The sequence below is a fragment of the Manacus candei genome, unplaced genomic scaffold (assembly GCF_025592945.1).
Source record: "Manacus candei isolate 608988 ecotype Guabito, Panama unplaced genomic scaffold, ASM2559294v1 h1tg000015l, whole genome shotgun sequence".
NCBI classification, from domain to species: domain Eukaryota; kingdom Metazoa; phylum Chordata; class Aves; order Passeriformes; family Pipridae; genus Manacus; species Manacus candei.
This window is the reverse complement of record NW_026138063.1, coordinates 22,814,981-22,841,495: the sequence shown is the minus strand read 5'-3', so window position 1 is coordinate 22,841,495 and position 26,515 is coordinate 22,814,981. Positions and strand designations below refer to the sequence as shown.

The following is a 26,515-nucleotide window of genomic DNA, read 5'->3' as shown; positions in this document are numbered from 1 at the left end:
TTCAGGACATTAGAATAAGGCTTGTGAGATGATGATCTCAGAATGATCTCTGAAAAAAAGTTCTGGAAGTCTTTGTTATCCTAAACAGATGATGGACTACGGCCTCTGAACTAATCAGAACTTTGTCCTTTCTTCTCTTGTTTGGTTGTGTTTTGTTTGTCCATCTCCAGCTCTGATTCGGATACAGCTGATGGAGTTGTGGAGGCTACCTGTCTTCTGCTGCTCTGCTGCTGATCCATCATCTCAGTTGCCATAGAGACAAGATCTGGAAGCCATGGATGAGCATGGGAGAGAAGCCACCCACAGGCTCTCCGCTGGTGGGCTCTGGCAGGGCCTTTCTCAGCAGGTACTGAGAGAGTCAGGGTCGGTCTCTGAGGGTGAGGAGGAGTCAGCAGGTGCTGACCCAGTGGTGCACGAGGGGGACTTGCCAACACATTACATTGCCATCCAAAGAAATTCCAAGTACTACCGATCCATGAGGCTGCCAAACAGAGGGAAAAGAAAGACTTCGAGAGAGGCAGCGCACGTGGGGCGTGTCCCAGGTGAGTACCGACCCAAACAGCATTATGCTCCCTTTTGCAGTGAGATTGGGAACTCTAGGGGTCAATGGGAATAGAAAAGGGACAGGGAAGGTGGAAAGCAGCTCAGCAGCCAGCACATCACAGAGCACCCCTGCCCTATGGCACAGGTGGCAGAGGGGTGCTATCCCTCTGTGCTCAGTATGGAAGTGTGACATGGTTGGACATTTCAACACATGCTGTGGCAGAGAATCTAAACATTTGTGGGGCTCTGCACTGCCACCCCTCTGCTCTCTAAAAGGAAAATAACTTACCCAAGGAAAGACATGAAGCTGCCAATGAAGTAGGGACTTCTTTAGCACCCAGAAAGGACATATTCCAAAGTAGTGAGAACCGTACAAGTAACTGTTTGGCAAGGTGAGCGACGTATAGAAAAACAGTCAGCAGAGCCAGAGGAAACTGCAATGGGCTCTTATGAGGGGGGAGCAGGGCTTCTCTGAAAGTGCCTTTGCTGCCACTTTGCATTGAAGACAGCTGTAAGAAACACCTAAGCCCCCTTTGAACTGGGAGGCTGAAATAAGAGGAACACCATCCAGAACACACATGCATTCAGCCACGGCTTCAGTAGAAGAGGAATGAGTTGGCTTTCTCTGAGTATGAGCAGTACAGAGCATGACTGCAAGGCCAGGCTGTTCACTGAGCTGGAACCTTGTCTGAGCAGCTGTCTGTGAAGAAGCAAGAGAAAGATAAGAGAAGTGAAGAGAGCCAGGAAAGGAGCTACTGCAGCACACTCAGAAGCACTGGAAACAGGGTTGCAAGAAGAAAATTTAAGTGGTTTTAATCTAAACTCTAAATGAGAGTGAACTGAAACTGGGAACACAGAAAATGCCCTTTGCTTCATCCCCCAGATGCTCAGAGAAACTGAACTTTATAACTCCTTCACAGCAAATATACCTGTCCTATCTTCAGGGTATAATCTGACAGAATCAATGCACTGGAGTCTGAACTGATGTTCAAGCCTGAAAGCTTTGTTGTGCAGCAGTAAAGCCACTGCTTCAGCCCCTGAAAGTAGACCAAGTTCTCTAAGAAAACAAAGAACAAACATCCTCCACCCGAAAATAAAAGAGGTTTGGGAAATGTCCCCAAGAAAATAGGTGTCTCCTGCCTGCCTTGCCAAGGGAGCCACACTATTCCAGCAGTATAAAGGCCCATTCAACCCTGTGGCATGGACAGGAGGAAAGTTCCCTCCCTTTTCCAAGTTTCCAAGCAGACAGCGGCAGGGCACAGAGCTCCTGTTTAATATTCTGCTACTGTTGCAATGAGGTTTGTGGATAAACTGAGTGTCGCCTGTGCCAGAGCAGAGCCGCTCTCCACCCTGCGGGTGCAGACAGGACCCGAGCAGAGCCATCCTCTCCCCGCCTTCCCAAGCCCCGGGGGCAGAGCGAGCAGAGCACAGGCGGCACAGCGTCCCAGCGCTGTCAGGGGCCCTCACCCCTGCGACCTGCGGCTGCCACTGCAGCGGCACCGGCACGGGAGGACGCGCCTTCTCCGTACACCTGCAGCGTCACGGCATCAGGACATCGGCACGGGAGGACATCCCTCATGTCCGGCCAGGGACATTGAGGAAGGACAAGCTAAAAGAAGGGCTTCTCTCTTAGCAGTCATTAGAGCATCCACAGGGGCTGGCCTGCGCTTCTCTCCCGCCCCCTCCCCGTGTTACTGCTGCTGAAACGGGATCGGTTCCAAACAGGGCTTTTCCTTCCATACCTGCAATTTTTCAACAAGACACACTGGGAACGTTTCTTTTCTCCATCTGTACAGCAAGACCTGGGCTAGGAGCAATAGCTCTTCCTCCGGGGTGACTGTAGCAAGTCCATCTCAGAGCTACAGCTTTCAAATTCAGCTAAGACTGTGTGAACAGCTCTTCTGCCCTCTCCCTCTACTTCACTGATTCCATCCCCTCTCCCTGAAACTGGACAGCGGGTGCTTCTACACCAGCCTCATTTGTAGCAGGAACTTCTGACAGCATTTGCTGACGTGCATGGAAGCAAGGGATGGGTGAGCTATTTTATCTTGCCTTCCAACCCATTTGAACAGCAGCTATCCAAGAATATGAGTCAAGCTCAAATGTTAACCTGTTCTCATTTTGCTTAGGGAATGACTGGAGGAGAGGAGAGGAGAAGGAAAGAAGAGAGGAAGAGAGGGAAAGATACAGGGGAAAAGACAAAGTAGGATGCAAAATGAGAAAAATAAAGACTCAAGAGATCAGATCACAAAAACCAATGTAAAATAATCTAAATTCAGCAGAGGGAAAGGTTTTCACCCTTTGCACCAGCCCAGCTTTGGCTTATAGCCTAGGAGCTGTAAAACATAATAGATGTTTTCCGTTAACTGGAAAAACAGTTGTTGGGGTTTTTTTTAAGCAATCTCCTTGGACAGAAGGATAAAGTGTTTAAACTATTCAAAGTGAATAACTCAAACTACTGTTTCATAAGCCCTTGGCACTAGTTTAGCAAGTTTTAAAATTCTGGATGTCACACCTTCCCTCTGAAAATTGATTAAAAAGGTGCATCAGAAACCAGCCTCAGTCAGAGCATTGACCTGACTGTGCTGTCACCAGTTTGAAATGCAAACAGAATTATGCCTTAGACCAAAATATTTCTAATAAAAAACAACAAGGCCATATATCAACAAGCCTCAAACAACAGGAGGTTTCATTTGAAAAGTGAGATGCATCCTCTCCTGCCAAGTACTACAGTAGTAAGCCATGGACTTAATACAACTCTGGCTCCCTGTGAAGGGATCAGAGGTTCATCTGAGGGAAATTGGAGAAGCAATTAAAAGTAAAGCTCCTGTTTCACCCAAATCTAACCTTGATTTGTCCAGTAAACTGAACATCTACTGTATGCCTGACAGCAGAACAGTCATGAAGCCTTGACTTGGGAAACCAAATACTGGCATGCACAGGCACACACAGATAAACCTTTTCTGCTCAGTGGATTGCACTGAAAATCACTCACGTTGGGACCAGTGGTGAGAGTGCTACTCACACACGTAAGAACTGACACCGTATATCCAACTTCACCTTTTCTCAGTTGCATTTGCAGCTGTGACAAAGGCTGTACCATCTTGCACTGTGCAAGCTGATGACACTTTGATCTTGTTTGAAAATCGAAGCTGAAATGTAACCACCTTTGTGTCTGTGGTCTTTCTGTTGCCTTTGGTGTAAGCAAACCACTGCCTACAGTAAAAGTAAATTAAAAAGATAACTGTTTTAATACCCTCTTGGCTTTCTTTTATGTCACAGGTTCACTCAAAAATAATGAGCCTGTCAAAGAGCCTCTGAATGTTTTATCTCATAAAGGATCACCATCTCCAGCAAACTCTGATGAGACAACGTTAGACGAACTATGGATCCAAAGGTAAGAAGGGAATTCACTGTGCTTCCACTGAAAATTACAGTCAGAGTGGTGTCAGAGCTGGAATGCTGTCTGGGGAAGCACAGCTGGACAAACTGTAGCTCTGATCCCTGCCTTCTCACCTTGACTTGTGCTGCTTTCAGTCTTAATGATATATATTGCTTAGTATTAGTGTGACAGTACAAAGGGTCATGTCAATATGGGTTTGGAGAAGACAGTGAAGGAAAAAGAGGCAACAAGAAGACAGTAGGGAAGGTGGTGGGAAAAGGGGAATGTGAAGCAGGATCATCCAGTGGTATAAGTGGGCAGACTGCCTTAAGCAGCTTGTTAAGAGAATAAGGAGAGCCTGTGGGCATTTTCTTGTGGAACATCCCAACATCAGGGTGATCCCATTCTTGGCCTTCCTAGAGAGCTCTCCTGAAGCCTGTTATACAACCCCACATGGAAAACAAGATTTTATAGCTGAAGAAGTAGCTACAAAGATGTTTTCTACAGTATTCTGACTTTCTGTTTGCTGTTTACTTTGAAGAACTGAGAAGCAACAGAGGCTTTCAGTGAGGGAGCCCTTTTTGGTTTAAATCCCTCAACAACCAATGTCCAGGAAAAGGCCCTGATCCCACAACCTGTAAAGGTACATCCATCCCATAAATCTACCCTCAGCCCTGCTCTATTGCCACTGCAGCCAGTTAGAGAGAGGAGCATGTACCTAGCCTTACATTTTCATATATGACTGAGGTATTCTCCCAGACTCCCTCTCCAGCTACTCACCTCTGGTGTGTACAGCTGTGAGATAGTCCCTGCTGGTACTGTAGAAGATCAGGCTGGAAGCACCAAGCCCCTGTCCTCTAAGGGTGCATGCATTGTGCCACACCAGCTGTGTTGGTGTGTGGTGCCTTGGCACCTTTCCTTACGGAGAGGACTCCAGGAAAACAATTTTAGCCAAATGTCAAGTCGGATTTAAATAAATTAATTGCCTTGGCTAAAACTGATTGCCCTTTGGCCGTAAAGTGAGCAGATGAAAATAGACAGCCACAGTCTGCTGTGGTGTCAAACCCATCTGTCTTCCTCTCCTCGCGGCACAATCGTCACAGTCGGTGTCTGACATCCTGACACCAGCACTTAGGCAGCTCTGAAATGTGCAAATCCTGATTCTCCCTGGAGCTGGAAACAATGAGCCTGTGCTGGGAGTCAGGTTTGTCGAAGATGATGCTGTGCAGAGCTTGACAGGTCAGTACAGGTTCTAAGTCATGTGTCTGCTAAAAGCAGGCAGTGCTGCTGAGCGGCATCGATGGTCTCTTGAAGCTGAGCACAGACATTTGACAGAGAATGAGACCAGAGTTCCAGCTCAAACTCAACCCATGTCCTCTGCCCTTCTCCAAAGATCAACTGTAATTTATAACAGAACCACTAGAAACCTGCATTGGGGAAGCCTGCAGGAGCCTAAGAATGTTACCATTACTTACAGTAATTCCTATTATCTCCCTCCTATTGGAAAAAAAGGCCATTATGCAGATAAGACATCAAAAATATTATCACTAGTCTCAAGACATGCATTTAATCTCTCCCCAGAAGAATAAATCAGAAGAATAAAGCATTCTTCTGAAAGCAGAAGCTGGCAGTTCTGCAGAAGGGACAGTGCAGGCACCTCTGGCCAGCTCTGGAAAGCTCATGGAGTTCTGAGGAGTGAACCACCCCAAGGGCAAGCGGGGCAGCAGTGCTGCATCTCTTCAGAGTCAGCAGCATCCCACAGCAACCATCTAAATGCTAGGGCTGGGCAGGCACAATCCCTTCTCCTTGCCTGAAGATAACCAGCAGGTCTGACACAAATGGGTTCTTCACAGGTAGGGATGTCACTTCACATATAGCCACGCTGCATAATTCAGGGCAGGAGGTAAACACAGCTGGGGAACGTAGTAAACAGCTCAGAAAAAGGAATTGTCACAGACTTTGATTCAAATCTATGTGTCTTTCAAAGCTCTGAGAGTAGTAGAGTAATTCAGTGATCTCAGAACACTGATGTTTGAAAACAAGATTCCTCAAACATTCTCTGGTGTTCCAAAATCTGCCACGCGCCCTCCATAAAATACTTCCTAAGAGCATTTTTATGCTCAGGTGGCTTTTCCCCCCATGATCTTTTTCCTGTGCCACCTCCAACTCCCTCTAAGCACTCCAGAGTTCTCCACAACACCCCAGGGCTCCCCCTCAGCCTTCCACATTGTACAAAGATCTGAACCCCCACCATGACGAGCTGCTTCCCGACACCAGACCTGCCCTTGAGCATCCCAGTGCTGAGCTCCCAGCACAACCCCTGCTTTCCAGAGCAACCTGAGCCAAGGCCCTGGAAGGAACTGAACTCAGCAAAAGTTGCTCTTGCCCACAGTGAGCAGTCCTGCCAGCTCCAGACTGAGATCACAGAAAGCCACCAAAGAGAAACATCCACCCACAGTGTCCATCCACAACTGCCAGCTGAAAGCAGCTCCCACAGAGACCAGAAAATTAGTCATTGCAGACCCTAGAAAGGAGACTCACTAAATATTGTCAGCTAATAGGATGTTCACTTTTCTTCCTTTCTAGTGCAATACAGATATTTTAGCAGCATGACTGCATTATTTACCTACCATTTCCCACCGAGCCAGATTCCAAAAATGATATGTTTTTATTATGGGCCACGAGATACATTGGAAGAGAAATTCAGTGTGAAGTTTCACTTTGCAAAGCTCATGGTGAGATCATGGGTCTCCCAGTGCAGAGCAAACTGTTTCTTTGTGCTGCTTATGAAACGTCCCATTCAGAGAAACAAGGGTCATCTAAAAATCATTTGATTATGTTTGATCTGAGCTCAAAGAATGGAAGTACTACCACAGTGAATACAACTAGTCACCTTCAGCAGCAAGAGGGAATCCAACTTGTTTGAATTCATGCAAACACTTATTAGAGAGGAGTAGTACACATGTGAGATAGCATAGCACTCTGAAAGGTGCTCGTGTGAGTGTGGGTTACCAGCCCTTAGCCCAGCACTCTTGGTCCTGGGCAGCAGAGGGCACTGCTTTTATAGCCTGATTTAACCAGAAAAGTAGGGAAAACCTTTGGAGAGGCCGGGAGCTGGATTGCAAAAGGCCTTAGAAACTTGTGCAGTTTCCTTCTGCTTATGAAATACATTTCTTGTAGTCAATTCTTCTCTGTGCTGCCAATGGTGCTTCAATATGCAAGTGGTGAAGTCAGCAATAGCTGGTGCAAACACCTGTTGAGCAAATCTTTCCATTTCATCTCTCTACAACGTTTTGCTCTTTTAGAGGTAAATGAATAGAGACAGATTTTTTTTTCTGTCCCTTTCTGTACAATCTACATCTTAAAGAGACTAAGGGCAACTGTATTTGCAGGGAGAAGTATTTTAAAAACTAGTAAATTTCCAGAAAAAATAGCCTCTGTAGGTATTAAAATGTCCTTACTGTCAACATCCCATATTTCACAGGATCACACAGAATAGCAAGCAATAACATACACAGTTCTAATGAAGCATCCTTCCAGCATGCAGCCAAAGGAGATCCCAATCCCAGTCTGCCCCTCTATTCCACACAGTCCCTGCTTGCCAGGTTCTTGAGCTAGTCATGTTTTCATTACTGTGCAAGGTCCAGGCTTTGCCCTCCATGTCTCCCAACCTGATCTGCTTCAGCTGGACTCCTCAGCTCCTCAATCAGTCTCTTCGTTTCATTCCTTTTCTACCAGCTTCAACTTGTAATTCCCCACACAATCTCCTCAGCCTGCTATTTCTCAGGCACATTAGTCCTCTCTCTTCCCTCCTGCAGCTCATATCTCAGTGTCCTGTTGTTCTCCAGGCTCTTCACCCTTTGGCTGCTCATACAATCTTATTATCCCACTCCTCCTCCTAGCTCCAGTGCCAAATTTTACAGCCTTTTCCAACTCACCATTTCCTGAAGCCTCCAGCTGGGCGTGAGTTCCTCTCTTCACAGCAGTCTCCTGCTCTAGAAGTAGACCTCTTCCTCCCCATGCTTGAGTCTTACCCCTTCTGTTTTTCAGTCAGGTAGTTTTCTCATCATGCTGACTGGATCCAGCACAAGGATCACTGAGGATACCGCAGGAAGGTCTTTATTTGTATGTTTATATATTTATTTATAAATATTTATTTATACCTAAAGAGGCCTTCATTCACAGAGCCTAGAACTGGACCAGGCAGCTTTTACAGCTACAGTATCAGAAATGATTGTCTCAGCCCACGGCAGAGGATGTGTTCTCTCCATGAGCAGCAGCCCAGGGATTTTAGGTGCTACAATCTAAGTCTGAAGCTTGTGTGTATTGCAGAGAGTGGAAAAGGGCCTAAATGCTATGGATTTTCTTAAGTCTGGCAAAAACACAATCCTGGAAAGCCCCAAAATCTCAACTTGCATATCAACAGAAACCAAAGCTTTTGGAAGGACAGAACAACAGGTTTTCTGTTTTCCTTTAGTAGGGATCCAATAATATTTTTCTAAGTCTAATAAATTGTTAACTGCTTTTAATATATAAAAAACTAACTTGTCTGTGGCAGATGGTCAGTAAGTAAAAACATAACCTTGATGATTATGAGCACCAAAAGGTTAGAAGCACCTAAAGGTAAGGATCTTATAAATGAAATTTCTGAACATTTTTAGTTATTGGTAAGCCCCAACAGATATAACTGAAGTATTTTGATGAGAGCTTAAGGAGGTTCAGGAGAACAGATATGCTCTTATCCTTTAGGATCTAAAAATACTAGGGATGAGGAGTTCTGCTTATCTACCATTAAAAAGTCATAATCAGGAACAAAAACTGCACAGACACACCCATTGCCAAAATCACTGCTAAAACCACACATGAACAGAGGGAATCTGAATGAACCTGAGGTATGAAAATATCCTTGACTAGGTATAACATTATTCAAATCTATTATTAACTTCACACTTCTCCATAAATTTGGTTAGTTCAGATTAAAACAGTGCTTCTTACCTCATCTTGTGGCCTTTCTTGGTGTGAAACTCCCACTGACTAGAAGGGTCTGGGGAATTTTTCATGAATACGATTTGCTGGACTGCCTCTTCTCTTTTTAGTTTCTAGAAGAGAGGGTCTAATTTCTAAAAATTGCCATAAGAGAACATTTTAAAAATGCATTTCAATTTAATTTGAAAACAAGCTTTATTCTAAGGATTGCTTTTGAGTTGAAATGCACATAATAAATCTTAATTCAAATGATTACTCATTTTTCAAAATTACTAGTGCCGGAAAATACAAACCAAGATTGGAAATTCATCCCCCAAGCATAACTTAAATGAGATAATGGTAATAAACTAATTATAAACTCACACCAATTATCACATTTTAACACAACCATGGACCAAGTCAGCCAACATTTAGAATCTTTTCCAACAGCAGCACAGTGAGGCTGGGAACAGTCTGCAAGCACACGAACCCCTTCTCTGCAGAACAGGTGCAAGCTCAAACCCACTTCCCTTTGCCCACAGGGAGCTGAGCCATGGTCCTGCCCCGTGGCAGCAGAGCATGGCCACCAGGGAGCTTCAGGACCCTAAGGATTCCAGAGACAGAACTGGGGTTTGGTCTATTGGGGCACTGTGGGGCTTCTGTCACCAACAACAGCACAGGGCAAGCAGCACTGCTTGTGCAGTGCTGGGATAGGATTTTCAACCAGTTGCTTTGTTATTCTAGTAATCAGATTCTTTCTTTCCCCCTACAACTGGACAGGGAATTTTAGGATGAATTGGAGGGATTTTGGTGAGAAAACTGGTTTGTCATCAGGAGATTGTACTGATTTTGATAACTGGGGGAAAGCTTTTTAGGCTCTGCATCAAATTCTTTGTTCTTACAGTGAGAGAAAAAAAGAAAACCTCCTCCAAACTCCTACCTGATGGTTAAGATTAGGTGGAGTAGGAACTTCTCCAGGCCTGAGCCTGCTGTTCCACAGCAGTGTAAAAGGATCCAAGGTGGCAGTGCCACGGTCCTGCCATCCATCTGCACGTCTGCCACCTCTGCTCTGCTGGCACTCGCTTTGAGCTCACCCTGTAGTGACACCATACACACAAAGCTGGTTCTACCAAAAAAAATGAATCATTTTCCATGAGTTTAGCTGCCCAAACCTGTTCACTGAGAACGAGACAAACTCGAGTGAGTGCTGGCATAACAGCAGAGGTAGAAATCTGCCTCAGGGGGTCAAGTGAGAAGTGGAATTGAGCAGCTGGATCAGCTTAAACTGCATGCAAAGTCCTAGCACCTGTGGAACTAGGGAGGAAGAAAGGGGCAGTTATGTTGGAGCTGCTCCACATAAATAGCTCAGTATTGACTGACTTAAAGTGGTATTTGGTATTTAGTGAATAAGCATTTGCCAGGTTGAAGCACCTTTCCCAGTGACCAGAGAAAGCAGAGCAGCTGCAGGAAGAGAGACTGACCTACCCTGGAACAGGCATGTGGGATGTGAGGGAATGACACAGCCGTGACTCTGACCTGGATCCTCCATGACCAGCATGAATATCCCAGTCACCAGACCCCTGTGACAGAATCACTTGTTTGCCTGCCTTTAGTTTGCATGACAAACTTTAAAAGCTTTGTTTTGTCTCCAAAGAGAAAAGCACGATTTAGAAAATCCCAGGACATTTTGTAGAACAAAAATATCTCCATCTTGCTAAATATCACTTTTTATTCCAGTCCCAAGAGTACTGGGAACACTCTGTCACTTCACTTGAGGGAAAAAGTATTTCTCACGCACTCGTTCTGTTTCTGGCCATCCTCTGTATGTCAACGTAAAGTACAAGAATAAAGCTGGAAAGGAAGAAAGAACAACATGTTTGAAAGACCAAATTGCAATTAAGAAAGGAAAAAGTTCTAAAGGAAGGAAAAGTAGAGTAGTGGTCGTTGCTACTCAGTGGAAGAGCTCTCTGAGACAGGAACATACAAGCTGCGGCCTCCAATGGCCACAGGGGGCATTTCACTCGCAGCTGGTGTTCTCACCTCTTCAGAGCTTCCGATGTTTTTATTATCGTTAGTGCTTCCAGTGACATTTTCAGATTTTCATCTTGGACCAAAAGTGAAATTATGTTAGAAGAAATGAAGGAAATGGAAGACGGGCAGGATCAAATTACCAGACAGTTATAGGATCATGAAAAGATGCTTTCTATTTCTGCAAGTTTTTCATAGCATGACCCAGACACTTTTTCTAAAAAGAAATTTCAATTTGCAACAGATTTAACCTTCGGAGTGAAGCAATGTGAGGGGTTAGAATCTGTTAAACTCTTAAAGCATACTTCTGAAAGAGTTTTTTTCCTTAGTAAATACACTCAAAAGTTATATTTAGATATATATTCATCCTATATATTCATCAGAGCTTATGCACTGATTTTCCTTTGCATATGAGAGAGAACTCCCCATTGCTCTTGGCCCTTCCCTTTAGAAAAGAGTAAACAGCATATCTGGTTTTCCAGATTTCAGGATAACTAAAGATCACTTCTTTTCTGAGAAAGAAGCTTGTTAGCATCCCACCCACTCACTAAAACCCTTGACAATATTCTTGCCCTAGCGGCAAACCACCAAAACATCAGTCGTTAGGCACAGTCTCTGCCGCTTTATCCCTTCCACAAGGTTTTAGCCGCCCCCTCACTCACCTCTCTCCCTAAACCCCCTAATCCCCAGCATTTAATGGTGATAACCCACTGTCATCCCATATTGACCACCTACCCAGTGACAATCTCAGTCCCAGCTCTCAGGCTCTCCTCCTCCTCTCTAAGCACAAGGCAGGCTCCAGCTCTCACCCTCACCCTGGTATTTCCTTTCGGTTGTCTGGTCCTTCCAACCTCCTGCTCCGGGACTGGACATGAACTGGACTCACAGCCTTCTCTGAGCCTTCAATGACATTTCCAGCTGTTTTTCTTTCCCGCTCTGCTTCTTAATGACTTAATGACTGAGCTTTCCAGTGTGCCAGATCAAGATCTAGTTCACATAAGCTGAAGGACTTTTTCTGGACATACCATCATGTACTGATTAGAAGCTATCCTGGCATATGATTTAGCAAAACCAATATAAAAATGTTTAAAAGGAAACCATTTTACACATACAGACCAATACACAGATTTTATGCTGTTACATAAATTACCTTACCATGTACAGAAAAATCACGGTTATTTATGCAACAGGGAGAAAGCGAGCGCAAGGAATAGCTGAGCACTTTCCCTCTGTTAACTCCTCAGTTGCAATGTGGTGCAGATGACGGGTTTTTTTGCCGAGAGTTATTAACGTGTAGGGAAGAGCTGCACCCAACCTGTCCACAAGCACTCCAACTGATCCGAGGGTGTAACCGTACTCTGGAGCTCAAGAGGATTTATCCCTGAGGCGGAAAAACAATTACTTGAACGAAGAGAGATAGAGATCATTGAGATACTTACTGCCTAAACGAGGCAATATATCCTTATGGAAGTAGCGACGCTAAGGAAAGGGAGACGGGAGAAATGAGCGATCGGGTGCGAAGCCCCGCCGGAGGAGGAGAGGCAGATAGCGGCCAATCCTGTGGGGTAACCAGGGGTGCACTTCCCGGCAGGAGGGATTAGGCTGAGTTTCCCAGTTACATTCCTCCATCTCAGGGTTTCGCCCCTGGAGAAGAAATGCACCATATGCACCAGATCTGGAAGCAGTTCAGGAGAGCCCCCTTCTCCCACCCCTTTTTCTCCCTCAAAGCCGGCGCCAGGCGCACATAGGCAGAGAGGTGCAGGGGATGGGGGGCAGCGCTGCGCCCCGGGGCTGAGGGAGGACAGGTCAGTGCCAGGGCAGGACCCCTGCCCGCTGTGGGGTGGCCGTGCATGGAGGAAAAGGGCTGGGGCCGGTGCATGGGGTGGGATGGGGTGTGTGGGTGCTCACTGGGGGAGGGTGCCTTGCTGGGGGGAAGGTAGGGGATGGAAAAAGGGCTTCCCTGCATCTGAGGAAGCAGCCTCTGTGCAGGAGCGCAGGGGGGATGGAGGTAGGGGTGCCTGTGAAGGTGGGGGGCCCTGGGGCAGGGATTGCTGCCTTTTGGGGGGGCCCCTGGGGAGGAGGGAGTCATCCTCCCGGCGGAGGAGGGACCTGTGCCGGAGCGCTGGAGGGGAGCCGGGGGGCTGAGGAGGTCTCTGCGGGCTGGGGTGCCGGGCAGGGGCTGGGGGCTCCGAGAGGGGAGCAACGACACCTGAGGCGTCTATGGGGGCTCGGAAAAGATTTTGGAGGCGCTGAAAGGGTGTGCAGAGGGGGCTCTGAGAGGCTGTGGGGGAACTCTGGGGTCAGGTGGGCGCTCAGAGGGCTGAGTTTGAGGGGCTCCGAGGGAGCGGGGCTGGGAACTCTGCCGGACTCTGAGGGGTCTCGGGAGGGATTTGGGGAAGGCTGAGGGAGCTCCGCTGGGATTTGGCAGAGCTCCGTGGAGCCTCGGAGGAAATCTGGGAACGAGGAGAGGGGCTGCAAGAGGCTAGGGGGGCTGTGAGGGGTTTGCGGGAGCCCGAGAGGAGACTCTGAGGGGAGTTTGAGGGGGTCTCTGTGAGGAAAATCTGTGGGGAGGCTCTGAGGGGGGTCTGAGGGGAGGCTCTGAGGGAGCTGCGTGGGGGTTTTGGCGGGAGAGCCGGAGGGGGTCGCTGAAGAGGTTTCGGAAGGCTCTGAGGGGATTTTGGTGGGGAGCCCCTGTGGATGCCTGACGGGGGGTCTGAGGGGAGGCTCTGAGGGGATTTGAGGGGGCTCTCTAGAGATTTTCGGGGAGGGCCATGAGGACGCCTGGGGGGGCGTCTGAGGAGAAGCTCTGAGGGGAGCGGTGAGGCTCTGAGGGGGCTTGGGGGCAGAGCGTCTGGGGTGGGGGGTGTCTAAGCAGAGGCTCTGAGGGGGTTTCGGGGCTCAGAGGGTCTCGGGGGGCTGCGGGGGTGCCCCGGGGGCGGCCGCAATTCCCCTCTCCCTCCCGCGCAGGCTGCTGCCTTCCTACCCCCGTTACCGTGGCAACCGCCCGGGCTCCCCCAGCCCCGCAACGCCGCCGCCGCCGCCGGAGCTGCTGGGCAGCCGCCTGCCGCCGCCGGCCATGGAGCTGCTGGCCGCGGCCCTGAGCGCCGCCTGCGCCCTCGACCAGGACGGCTCGGCGGGACAGCCCGGCAGGTGAGGGGGGGCTGAGGGCGGGGGAGCGAAGGGCGCGGGCGGGCGGAGGGGCCGCTGTCCCGCCGCCTTTCCGCCGCGGCTCTGAGGGCTCCCGTCCGCCTCCCGCAGGAACCCCCCCGCCGCCGCTGAGGAGACCCCCGCCGGCACCGCCGAGCCGCCGCCCGCACACCCCATGACGGCCGACTCGTGGAGGAACCTCATCGAGCACATCGGTAAGGAGCCGTGCCGGGGGGAGCCGGGCGGGCTGTCCGGCCGCCGCCGCGCCCTCACACAACTTCGCCGCTCGTCCCGCTCCCGCCCCACCGGCGGCGCAGCAGCCCCGCCGGGTGCCCTCCGCCCAGCCGGCCGCCTCTCCCTGAGCTCCCAAACCCACCCCCGAGCCCCCACACCAGACCTGGAGCCACGCGGTGTGCGGCCGGGGGGCCTCGGGCGCGGCTGTGCTGCGGGACCCCAGCTCCCTGTCCGTGCTGGGAACCTCCGAGCTGTCGCTGTCAAACATCACTGCCGTGGCCTTTTGCCGTCTTTAGGGGCATCGGGTTTGTGCGCTGCCTGGCAGGAGATTAATGCAGTTGCTGAGTAGCCTGACTCCCGTTCATAAACAACGATTACTTCTTGTAATTACGAAGCAATTAATCGTTCAGGCTACCCCAAACTTTCTGGCAAAATATGATTTTGTGTACTCAAAAGACATAAGACTAAAGTATTGTGTCACTCGTCCTGTCGGACATTGGTTGTATGCACGGGGTTCGCATCTAGTCGATGTAACAGCCACTGGCATAGCACTTGCAGGAGAGGAGTAAGTGATTTTATCATTTGTGGTCTCTAAAAACACAGAGTTGAGGTTATCTGGGTGGTTGTGGAAGAGAGGACTGTCACGCTTTTGCTTTTGTGGTTTATTTCTCTTTTTTTTTTTTTTAATTATTATTATATTTTGTGGCATGCAGAGAGGACCTTCACAGCTTGTTTCTTTTATTTCCCACATCGGAATTGTGACTTTCCTCAGCGGGATTTGGGCAATGGCAAAGTAAAACCCCGTCCTAGGGCAGGTTTTGTGATGGGAATATAGAAGCTTTGTTTTTAAACAATTCTACTCGGTTCCAGGAAATGAAACAAACACACTTTAATCTAGAGGGCAGGAATGCAGCACTTAGCATGGGAAAATCGGGGAGATAACTCTCACGAGCAGCAAAGCAAACCTCCCTGGCACGAATGAGGAGGCTTCTCACGCTGTTTGATGTCTTTGCTGTTTGCTGTCAGGTTGTGGCAGGCAAGACTGGTTCTTGCTGTGCCTGTTGCCACTGGGACAGTGCTGGGGAAGGAGGCTGGTGTGAAGCCAGCAGCTTGCCAGCGTCTGTCAGAAAAAGCAGCTGAGTCTGGGGCCTTCTGGAGGAAAGTGGTGAACAATTTGCATGCGTGTTACCAGATCTGTTACCTGCTTTTGGCTGTGGAGGTACTAATCTCCCAAGGAAGATGTGTCAAAACGTTGTCAGTTTACTGGGACTGTGCAGCTAAGAGGTGAGATAAAAATACTAAAGCCAGCAGGATTTCAAAGGAACCCAGTTGCTATATTCATATATATTTTTGTGTGCTGTGTGTCAGAGGGAAGGTGTGCAAAAGCTCTGCACACATCAGTGTAACTGCAAGTGGGTCTGTTTTGACCCTGATGGAGGAGACAGGGTTTTGACGACCAGAGATGCAATGCTTGTCCCCAACAGAGATGTCACATCAAATGGCTGGAGAACGCTGGCTCCCTTCCCTCCCTCCTACCTTTGAGGCATTAGTGGACTTTTTGCCTGAAACTGGAGCAGAGAATTTCAGAGAAAACGTCTCTGGGCCTCCTGAGATTTTACATAGCTTTCAATGTAATAACGTTTACTTTAAGAGCACTGCTAACTCTCTAAGGCAAGGATTTCCACAATTAGTAACTAGTTTTTCAATTACCCTCCCAGGTTTTGAGAGAGCTGGGAAAGGGAGACTGTGACAGTGAAATTAGATGGAATAAACAGAAAGGGAAAAGTCTGTTATGTACTATAAAAACTATGTAAACACACATTAGGAAGGTCAGCCTTAAACACTAAGGTCAATAATTAACACCAAACTCATGGTCTGACCACAGACCACAGGTCACAGTAAGGACAGTTGGGACAATAAGGAATGAATGGAGCTGGTACAGGTCCCTGACATTTTGTACTTGTTCACTTAATTAAATGTAAACATTTACTAAATCATTATATCCTCTGAGTCACATTCAACATCTTCTTTCTACACAGTCAGTTCCCAGATGTATTGTTCTCCTGTCAACATGTCAAGACCCTGTTCCCTGACCTTGCATCTGTTACCTGTCCTGTACTGTGGCCATCTCCTGTCCGTCTGGATGAGGCTTTGGCATAGCTTCTCTCTCACTCTCTCTCATCTAAGTCACTTCTCTACCCATTGTATCCTCTTTACTGACGTATGGATAGACCTTTTAGACCAAGAAAGTGGGAATATCTCTTATTCTTGCTGGCACAGCCTTCCTTGTTTCTTCCTACGCTTCTGCCTAAAACATTTACCTACCTGCCTTTTGTCTTTCTTCTGGTACCACCTTCCTGCTTTCTCTCCATATTGCTGTCTGTGGTAGAGCTTCAACCAGTCTCTCTTTATTTCCCTTGCTGTCACTTCTGGATGAGTTTCTTCAGTCAGATCTCTCCATGTCTATATTTGCCTTTGCCTGCCACTGACGGCTCCATAGGTCTTATCTCTTGGGCAGTCAGGGAACCTGGAAACAAAATCAAGTTTCATTGTCTGCGTTTTGTTTCCTTAAAAGCAAGGGGGAAATAGTCTTGAGGACGTTTTTTAAAGAGCTGCTCTCCAGATCTGCACAAGGGGCCCTAAAATCCCCCTTACACAAAATATCCTCTGACTTGCAAGGCAGACCCACCAGCACAACATGGCTGTACAGTCAACACTGCATGTAAGTATCTCCAATATGAGTAAAATAGATTTCACTTCAGCTTCCCAGCGTATTTTCCCTCGAGTGGAGCATTGCCCACGCTCCTGCAGGGTGTTACTGCCCAGCCTGTCCTGCTCTCTGTGGGGCAGAAGGACCCAGTGCTGTGCTGCCCCAGAGCCCTGAGCACAGGCTGAGCCTGCAGATCAGTGCCACTGAAGGCAGCTCCCATTTCTCAGGCTCTCCACTCTTTCCTGGAGGAGCCTTTCCACCCTGCTACATCCTCAGCACCCTCCCTGAAGCTGAAGAACAGGCAGTGATGCCTAGGAAAGCCATATAAGCCTCGTTGACGCAGAGAGAAATTACATAAGTAGCAGCAGCATGCAAAACTTCAGGGGAAGTCTCCTCTGCTCAGCATTGTGTAGGAAGCTAACAGAAGACTATATGGTTTCCTAGGCACAGCTCCCCTTATTGCTATTTTAATCCAGTGTTGAACATCTTTCCAGGAAGAACAGATAACAGGATACACTCGCAGACTGCAGCAACGCTGTCCTTGTGTCTGTGCTTTTCCCCAGCGTATTTCCCATGTAGTTTTAGCAGTGACTGGTACAGAGCCTTGTGGATATGGGTCCAGAGTTTTAATAGGCAGCAGCATCTACACTTTTGCCCTCCCTAGACAAATTCCTGACCCTGTTGTCTCTCACCTCATTACACACAAAATCTGCTTCTGAGATCAAATATTGTGAATGCATGTGACCAGATAAATTTTAACCTCTAGCGATTCAGATAAAATAAATTATGTAGGGTGTTCTTTTTAACATCAAAGACTTTTTATTCATTCGTGTTACACTTTACAATTCAAGCATAAACCAAGTGAGATAATGTAATTGTGCTTCTTCAATTTCAGTAAGGGAGGAGAGTGACTCAGAGCATGTTCATGTTTTCTTGTCTTCACGTATCTTCTAAATTACATTTTGTATTCAAGCAGTTAAAATTCTGGGTCCTACAGATGGTTCAGAAAGAGAAATGGGACCGTTCAAAAGCCCTCAGAGAGACAAAGGATGTTCTAAAGATGACCAAGGAATTTCAGGAGTCCTACCTTTTTTGTGCTGTCAGCTGAAATCAGGGGTGGGGGCAAATTTCAGTTGTTTCATCTACTCCTGAAGTTAGTAATTGAAACTCAGAAGCCACGTCCTGTGATTGATGTACTGCCAGATGGTGTCAATTCAGACCCTGTTCCTTAGTGATGTAACATTCAGGTACCTTTTGAATGTTAATTTTGTATCTTCAGTCATCATAGAAACCAAAAAGGAAAGCAGAGGGATATTAAGCAACATGTTCAAGGCTAACCACAAGGTCATACCAAAACAAACTAGTAACTGTAGCTTCTTGTCTTAAAGCTTCACCTGCCTTAACAGCAGCTCCGTGTTTCCTCATTAAGGATTTTCATTGCCATCAAATTGCTCCTTTAAAGTGGTTTCAATGTAGGCAGTATTACTTTTCCAGACACACATTTAAACATACATATCAACCTATAAAACTTGTAACGTAGTAATATAAGAGAAAATCGAGCTTTAAAAGACAATTAAAAGCCTGGCAAATGATGAACCGCTTCTTTTAGGTCTTCTGATTGATCACAGATTCCTCTGACTGTGTTACTAAATGTTTTGTAGAGCAGGTTGCTGACAACACTGTAGATTTAGGAATGGCCTTCCATTTATAGTTTCCACTTCTGGCTGAAGTAGGAATGCCATAATTGGCTTTTTGCTCTGCACAGAAGGGATCTCTCTCACCTCCGCTGAGGTGAACAAAGCAATTGCTTTTCCCATAACACTTTTCTACTCTCTTGTTCAGCTGTCACCTCTCAGACCTGTTATGTTCCCTCCTAGGGCTCTTGTACCAGGAATATCGAGATAAGTCTACACGCGAGGAGATTGAAACCAGGCGACTGCAGGATTCACAGACAGACCCTGAGGAGACTTCACCCAGCGAGGAAACCCCGTCTGAAGCAGAGCCTACAAGTACAACCGAAAACAAAGCTCCACCACAAATCAGTTTGCTGAGGAATTCCAACTCCAGGTTCAACTTATGGCAAGATCTTCCCGAGATCCGGAGCAGCGGCGTCCTCAGCATCCTCCAGCCAGATGAGATCAAGCTGCAGGAGGTAATGAGGGAAGGCAGAGTGCTTCTTAACTGCATTGCTACTTTAAAAAGTGAGAGTGGATTAAGGTAGATTATCAAGATTTAAAAACTAAAAGCTTCACAGCAGTCACAGACAAGCCTTGCCCTGCTGAGTATTTTCTGTGTTGCTCTGGTTAGCATCACTCACTCTTTCTTGAAACTACAGGTGTTGTTCCATATTCTGTATGTTCTGTTGCTGCCGGACATTTCTGTGGCAAAAAGAACTTTTCCCTTTTCTGATTCAGCTTTAGGAGCAATTTACAAAGGAAGAGGGATAATGAGGAGGTTTTTACAGTAGAGCTTTTGATTCGAGTGCACATTAATCCTCTTCTGAAGTTACTAGCAGGACACATACTTTCCACTAGAAATCTTAGAAGAATTCAACCGTAAGGTTTTGAATGTGATGGCATTAATAGAAAGAGAAGAGATGGAGACTGATAAACTTCCTTATATTTAATTTTTGTTACTTGGACTCTATTGCAAAACAGGAAAAAATAATGACAGGTGTATTTGTGTTTTAGCCAGACAGTGCAGTGATGTCACTGCTTTAGAGTTGCATGCTGTTGACTTACAGGGCTGCATCACACAGTGAAAGGAGTGGGTGGGGGTAGCTGCCACAAGTCATGAAAACATCAGTTGCACAGCAATTTACAACTGGTTGCTATTCTGGGGAGTGTGGGGAGCCTGAGTGCTCTCTGTCAATACATAGCACTGCATTCAGAGCAGATGACAAGCCTTGTTTAGTGTGTGGTGTGCGTTGTAATACGAGCAAGGGGACTTCAAAGGCTCCATCCTTTGAGTCCGACCATGCTCCTGCACCAGCATTGCTTCTGCTGAGATGGTTGTGGCAGTGTGTCTGTTCATCTCTGGCTTGTGAGATTGTATCCGAGGTGTTGAAGAACACCTCAGGGTGTGAGCAGTTCCCCCAAGTTTACTTGGACCTGCACAATCATCACTGATGAACTCCTTGTGCACACAGTGCCAGTGCTCATCCTGTGCCCCAGGGGCTGTGATGGGCAGGGCTGTGCCACTCACACCCTTAGTGCAATGGACCCATGTTTATACACAGTACCTTGGGCTGGCAAGCACAGGCTGTTACTGAGTCAGGGTTAGGGCTGAAGGTGACTGAAATGATTTGTTGCTTTTTGTGTTCTTCTTCTGCACTGGTTATTTCCATATCAGATTTGTTCTGTTTACCTGGCAAAACATGATACTTCAAAGTGCCAGCATTACAAACACAATCTGGCATCTGAAAAATTACAAGCTTTTCTTTTTCTTTTTTTGCTTCAAAATGAAGAGTTTTTTACAGAGAAATATTTGCTTAAAAGTGTGCACTATAGATTTCAAAGCCTGCCATTTCCGTTAAGTTACATTCATTACCTGTAGGTGTTTTAAGGAAAAAAAATCTCTGTGCTGCTAAATCCCTACATTAAGTGTGCTCAATTTTCTCCTCTCTGCTTAAATAACAAGAGAAATAAAGCAGATGGAGAATGGGACAGTGCTGCCTTAAAGAAGTGCTGTGCTTTCTCCAGCGTTACTTTATCACAGCTGAAATTTTCTTCCTGTTTGTTCTGGGATTAGCACAGTGAGAGATTATAATGCTGCTCAAAGCCAGAAAGCTGTGAAATTGGCTGAACATTGAACGGACAAAGTGGAGAATTTGCTTTGTGAGGAGAGTCAAGGACAGAAAACAAGGAGGGCTGGAGGAATCACTGAGGCAATCGAGGAGATGATGTTGGATCCAGCCTTGCTATAAGCAAGCACTGCTTGCTCCTGCAGTGCTGGAACCCTGACCAAGCTGGATGTGAACTGTGAGTGTGAGCTGTACACGAGGGTTTTGGTGAATGTAGAATGTTCAGCTTCACAAAGGAGGATTGGAGACATTTTCCTGAAGTACAGGACAGCAGAAATTATGGAGTTAACATCTTAAGGACAAAATCGTACCCGTCTGACCTGTTTTATCCTCAAAGCTGCAGTAAACACAGGGCCTAGAAGAGCTTGTAGCTCTTCAGCCAGGAGAGATAGAACAAAAGTATTATTGAGACCACAGGAAACAGTACTGGTACACAAATTGAAAGAAAGTTGAAGTTAACACCCCTCTTCACAGCCAAGGAAGGGAACGTCACTGTAGATGTGACAGAGCAGGGCATAAACACTCAGGAAAAGTCACACATCTGCAGGAATCTTCAAAGTGAGAGAGACAAGAACAAGAAGAGGAATCTGGTCTTCATTATGGGCAATGATGGAAAGTTGCTGAGCAGCCTCAGCAACTTTTGCAGCAAGGCAAAAAAAGACAGGTGTTTTTCAAGCATCAAAACAAGAAACTTGACTGGAAGAACAATGAATGCTTGAAAAGTGTCATGGGAGGCAATTTGTTATTGTCCCCATTGGAACAGATGAGTCAGAAAACGGAGTTTCAGGAAGAAAAAAACAAAACAAAACAACAAAAAACCCCAAACCCAACCGCCCCCAAATCCACATCCACATTTCAGCAATTTCAGAAACAAAAAATGTTGCAGCACAGCCCATTAACCCTGGGAACTCAGAATTCAGACAGCCATGGCCTCTGCCACACCAGCCTTTCCCATCTGAAGCACAAGTGAGATTAGAAAGATACGAAACAACAGCTGGGAGCACCCCAGAAAAATGCAGCTGCAAATGCAGAAAAATACACGGTACAGACCACAAAGGTCAGGGAAATACAAAAATTATGTGCTACCAGAATAATTATCAGAAGCGACTCAGTCATTGATAGGGTAGTTTTAATTACCTAGGTGTGTGTTGAGCAAACACAGCAGAACATGGATCACCAAGGGCTTTCTTCTAACTCCCTAAGAAGATGTGATGATGCAAGAAGAACAAGCCAAAAGAGATGCTCTGGGTTCTGACATGGAGACAGAGTGGAAGGAATAACAGGCACGTGTGTGTAGCAGGAGGAAGAAATGCCTTGAGAGAACACACTCCCTGTGTTACATGAGATTTACATTAAAACAAACTCTGTCCCCAAGGCACTAGGCTCTGAAGAGATAGTGATCCAGAGAAATGACATTTAATCAGTGAAAATCCTTTCAGCATGAGCCTAAGTAAAATACTGGTATGGCCTTTTTGTGGAGCAGCTCTGTGGTTTATTCCTACTTCCTAGTTCGTTTCTCTCCTTTTCAGTCTGCCCTTGTTTTATTTACTGTATAGTTTCTTCATTTTGACCTTTCTTGCTTGCTAACTGTGTTATGTTATGGTTGGACTCTGTCTTATAGAACTGTTTAGGTTGGAAAAGGCCTCTGATTTTCCTACACCCTGTTTATCTTCTGTGTTTAAGGAGGTTTGGAGCTGAGTGGAACTCATCCAAAACAATTTGGGAATGAAAATAGTTTAGCAAACTATTCTCAGTCTTTGAACTGAACCATTTTTGCTGAGATGTATGAGCTTTGATAGAAGTTTTTGCCAGGTATTTTTTGGATTCAGGTCACTTTGGTGTTAGAAGAAGGGCTGAGACAGACTAGTCTGCACCCATGGTGTGAATTTAGGTGAGAGAGCTGCTGCTCTGGAAATATTCTTTGCTTGAGCAAAAGTTGTGTGCACTGGTGGCATGGCTTGTGTAGAAGAGCACACTTGACAAGCAGGCAGTCTTTCTTTTTTGTTCCATTTTCACAAAAATGTCCAGGAAATACTTAATTTAGTCTCCTTCACTGGGTAAATCTTAGATTTCAAACCTTCAGAGTGCTCTTGTGCTGAACTTACTGCACTGACCCTGTGGAGGCAACCAGGTCTGAGAGCTGATCAAAGCCAATGCCGTGGCAAGGGGTCAGAGCAATGTCCCTCCTAGACTAGACCAGGACTCCCCTTCTTACCTGGTGGGTTATGTGAAGAGCAGGGCCATCAGGAATGGGTATTTCCAGTCCATGCAATAAAACACCATGTTGCCTCAGTGGGAATTGAGCCTGTAGGATTAATCTTGTCCTTGGTGACTCTTATTTCTTTTCCTTTTCGATCGTCTGCATTTCCTTCTTCCTTAGGCTTCACATCCCTTTTCCTTTCTCAGCGTCCCTGCCAAAACATAAGCAATGAAAGTGATAGCATGGCTTTTACATGCTTATGAGATTTCATGAAGTTAATGACCCGGGGGACTGATGGTGTGGTCTTGTTTCCAAGACAGAGTTTCAGGCTCAGGAGACAGCAATATGTCAACTGACATTTAGTTCAGATTTTTTCCTAATATTTTTGCACTTCTGAGACCAGAGGTTGATGCTCTTTTTTCTAGTGACTGCTTAGAGCTGGCAGAGCTCAGTTACTCCGCAGGGATCACATCATCACGTCACAGGTGGATGTTTGGTGCCAGTTTAGGAGGTTTGCAGCTTGTTTTCCTCCTCCAAAGCACAAACAACTGGCTGGGCTGCCTGGAGCAGGTCCTTTTGGTCTGCAGAGGACTAGCTGGATCTCCAGTGTAAATTAGGAATCTGGCACCTTGCACATGCTATGAACACTTCCAGAAGCTTGTCCCAACCAGTGAAGATGTTCTTTACTTTCAGCATCTCCTTTAAGTCAGAACCCTGTGCAGGGATATTTTCCCTAGGGATTTCATTATTTCTTTTGAATGGCCAGCACTCTGCACCTGCCCATGCACCCTCCACTATGGTGAACAGCAAACACACACAAATTGATTTCTCCAAACACAGGCAGAGGGGCTTCTACAGACCAGGAAGCAACCTCCTAGAGGAAGCAAATTGGCTCAAGGTTTAAAGGCTGTGGTAGAGTGGCAAGTCTTGATCTTGGCTCTCACAACCATCCTGCAATCAAATTTGGCAGAAAAAATGATAGGAGGTGTCAACCTCCAGGATATCTGGAAGGGATAGTTGGCTGTCCCAACATGCCCAGTCTTATTCTTTGTTGTATCTTTGTATTTCCACTTCTGCTCTCATTTCTCAAATAAAAAGATACAGTTAAAGCTGTAAAAGTTGCATTTAGGACTGAGCCGGTCATGCAGAAAGAGAGAGGTTCTCTCCCAGGTTCACCAGGTGCCTGGGTAAAGCTGTTGGAGAAGCTGAGCTGATACTCCTCTGCTTTTCTCATGAGAAAACTGGTCTTGAAAAAAAATCCAGCACCCTCTTATTCCTTAAACACTCTCTGATGCAGTCACTGACTGATAGAGTCATCTCTATCCATCTTCCTTTGGGGAGCTGAGTTTCCCTCTCCGGTGCAGGAAAGGACCATGTTTGAATTTACTGCCCACTGGGAATACTTCCTGGGCTACCAACCCTGCAAAGAGCTGAAACATCACTTAAACTGCTATTTTAGCAGCTCTGGATTGAGTAACAGTCCCTCCTTGCTGTGCCTGTCCTCCAGATCTTGGACTGCAGCACAGTGTCAGGGACACAGCCCAGGTCTCTGCCTTGGGTTCTTCTGTGGTGCACAGTGATATTTCCAGGAAAAGGCCAGAAACTGAGCAGTGGAGAATATCAAGTAATTTCTTTAAAAAGAGCAAACAAACAAACAAACAACAAGCAAACCACAACACAGACCCCCAGCTAATTCAGAAGATATCTTAATATATGCACAGCACAAAAAGTCCTGCATGTACCTGTAGCTCCACTGGATGTCCTTGGCTGTAGCTGGGCCCTGCAGCTGCTGGGAGAGCTCAGGGCCCTGCCACTGCCCTGCCCTGGGCAGGAGGGGAGCATCCAAGTAGCTTTGGATCCAAGGAAACAAGACTTTCACTGACCTATAAAAGGTTCCTCTCTCAGTAGTGGCTGCATGGGCCAGCCCCAGGACAAGGAGCCCAAGATGCACCTTCATCAACAGATGTCTGGAGGATCTAACAATTTTTCAGCTCTCATGAAGCTCTCGTGAGAATCTTCAGCTAATCTTACTTCAACTAATGGGAGTTGTGTAAATGCTCTCCTTTTGTATCTCATCCTGAACAAAAGCAACAAAGACTCCCTCAGAGAGTAAGGAAGTTCTGTGTGCCAATAGTGGACCGTCTCTGTGGCACCGACTGTAGGCAGAAGACTATATGTCTTCATCTCATTAAATTGATCTTTATCTCCAAACCAAACCACCAATTTGTCTTTCTGCTTCCACAGACCACATCCTTGGCCTGAGGCCTTGCTCCAGAGTTTTCTCTTCTAATAGGATAAGCAAAGGCTGAAATTTGGAGTTAATTTCTGATTGATGGTATTAGTTAGGGACTACTGTGTCTCGTCCTGGTCCTCTGTGGATTGGGCCAGAAAAGTGTATGGCCAGGGCTGACCAGGGAGCCTCACTCGGACAGTAACAGCTCTATTTCCTTTGGGTCAGGGCAGATGGTTGAGGAAGGAAACCTTCCCTGTTCAAGTCACTATCCCCTGTAACATGTGGCAAATGTGTTGCAGGCTTCCCTCTCCCTGTGCTCTGGGCTGGAGGGTGGGTGCAAGGCCCGTGGCTGTGCAGCACAGATGTTCTCAGCAACGCCGGGGTGCCTCTCTGTAGAAGCAGAAGGTACCTGCTGATTGCCTTCTTTGGGATTCTCCCCCAGGCCATGTTTGAGCTGGTTACTTCTGAAGCCTCATATTACAAGAGTCTGAATCTGCTGGTGTCTCACTTCATGGAGAATGAACGCCTGAAGAAGATCTTACACCCGTCTGAGGCACACATCCTTTTCTCCAACGTCCTGGACGTGATGGCTGTCAGCGAGCGGTAAGGCAGCTGCTGAATGGCAGGGCAGGCAATGGCTTAGGCTAACCTCAGCTGTATACAGGGATGGAGGAGCTGACTGCTCCTGGGGATTGCCTGCCACAGACAGGCCACAATTAAATATGGGTGCTGGCTTTCTCATCTAGCTTCCTGTTGGACCTGGAGCAGCGGGTGGAGGAGAACATCGTGATCTCGGACGTGTGCGACATCGTCTACCAGCACACGGTCAATCACTTCTCAGTGTACATCACCTACGTGTCCAACCAGACCTACCAGGAGAGAGCTTACAAGCAGCTTCTGTGAGTTCTAGTCCTTGTTGCTAAATTACTTTGCAAAATGGTACAGGCCATGGATTTAGCTGTAATTTTGATATGTATGAGAAAGGGCTAGATAGCACGGAAACAGGATTTCCCACTTCACTGATTTCTCACTACAGCCATAAAAAAACCCCCACAATTAAAGGCTTTATAGTAAAGATGGGGTTATATAGTATGCAGGTAACATGGCAAATAAATTCAGAACCAGCAGTTCCCAACTGTGGGAAATAGTTGTGGTGCACACAGGGCCACGTGACTGTGAAATGCACGTATTTTTAAACAGCAAGTAGAGGCAAGAGATAAAAGGCCATGAATATAATTGTCCTGGTTGGAGCAACTGGGAAATATAGATCT

At 46.7% G+C, this 26,515-nt stretch overlaps 3 protein-coding genes across 5 annotated transcripts in view; 1 reads left to right on the top strand and 2 right to left on the bottom strand.

The window, feature by feature from the left end:
- INPP5D (inositol polyphosphate-5-phosphatase D) overlaps nucleotides 1–7,962 on the bottom strand; it is an 86,386-nt gene extending 78,424 nt beyond the window's left edge. Inside the window, exon 1 of the mRNA XM_051782370.1 lies at nucleotides 7,864–7,962. The gene's annotated coding sequence lies outside the window, so the exon portion shown is untranslated. The remainder of the gene's footprint in view (nucleotides 1–7,863) is intronic.
- NEU2 (neuraminidase 2) overlaps nucleotides 1–7,988 on the bottom strand; it is a 31,778-nt gene extending 23,790 nt beyond the window's left edge. The window contains exon 1 of the mRNA XM_051782468.1: nucleotides 7,864–7,988. Coding sequence (XP_051638428.1) covers nucleotides 7,864–7,946 — 83 coding nt within the window. The 5' untranslated portion in view covers nucleotides 7,947–7,988. The remainder of the gene's footprint in view (nucleotides 1–7,863) is intronic.
- Nucleotides 1–26,515, top strand: part of NGEF (neuronal guanine nucleotide exchange factor) — a 48,229-nt gene that overhangs the window by 10,379 nt on the left and 11,335 nt on the right. For 2 of the 3 annotated variants that reach the window (XM_051782408.1, XM_051782407.1), the window contains 7 exons: nucleotides 171–542; nucleotides 3,826–3,940; nucleotides 13,886–14,068; nucleotides 14,177–14,280; nucleotides 18,887–19,161; nucleotides 25,687–25,847; nucleotides 25,991–26,143. In XM_051782408.1, coding sequence (XP_051638368.1) covers nucleotides 275–542; nucleotides 3,826–3,940; nucleotides 13,886–14,068; nucleotides 14,177–14,280; nucleotides 18,887–19,161; nucleotides 25,687–25,847; nucleotides 25,991–26,143 — 1,259 coding nt within the window. In that variant the 5' untranslated portion in view covers nucleotides 171–274. Of the gene's footprint in view, nucleotides 1–170; nucleotides 543–2,557; nucleotides 2,577–3,825; nucleotides 3,941–13,885; nucleotides 14,069–14,176; nucleotides 14,281–18,886; nucleotides 19,162–25,686; nucleotides 25,848–25,990; nucleotides 26,144–26,515 lie in introns of those variants that run through there. The other variant, XM_051782409.1, reaches the window with a different exon arrangement.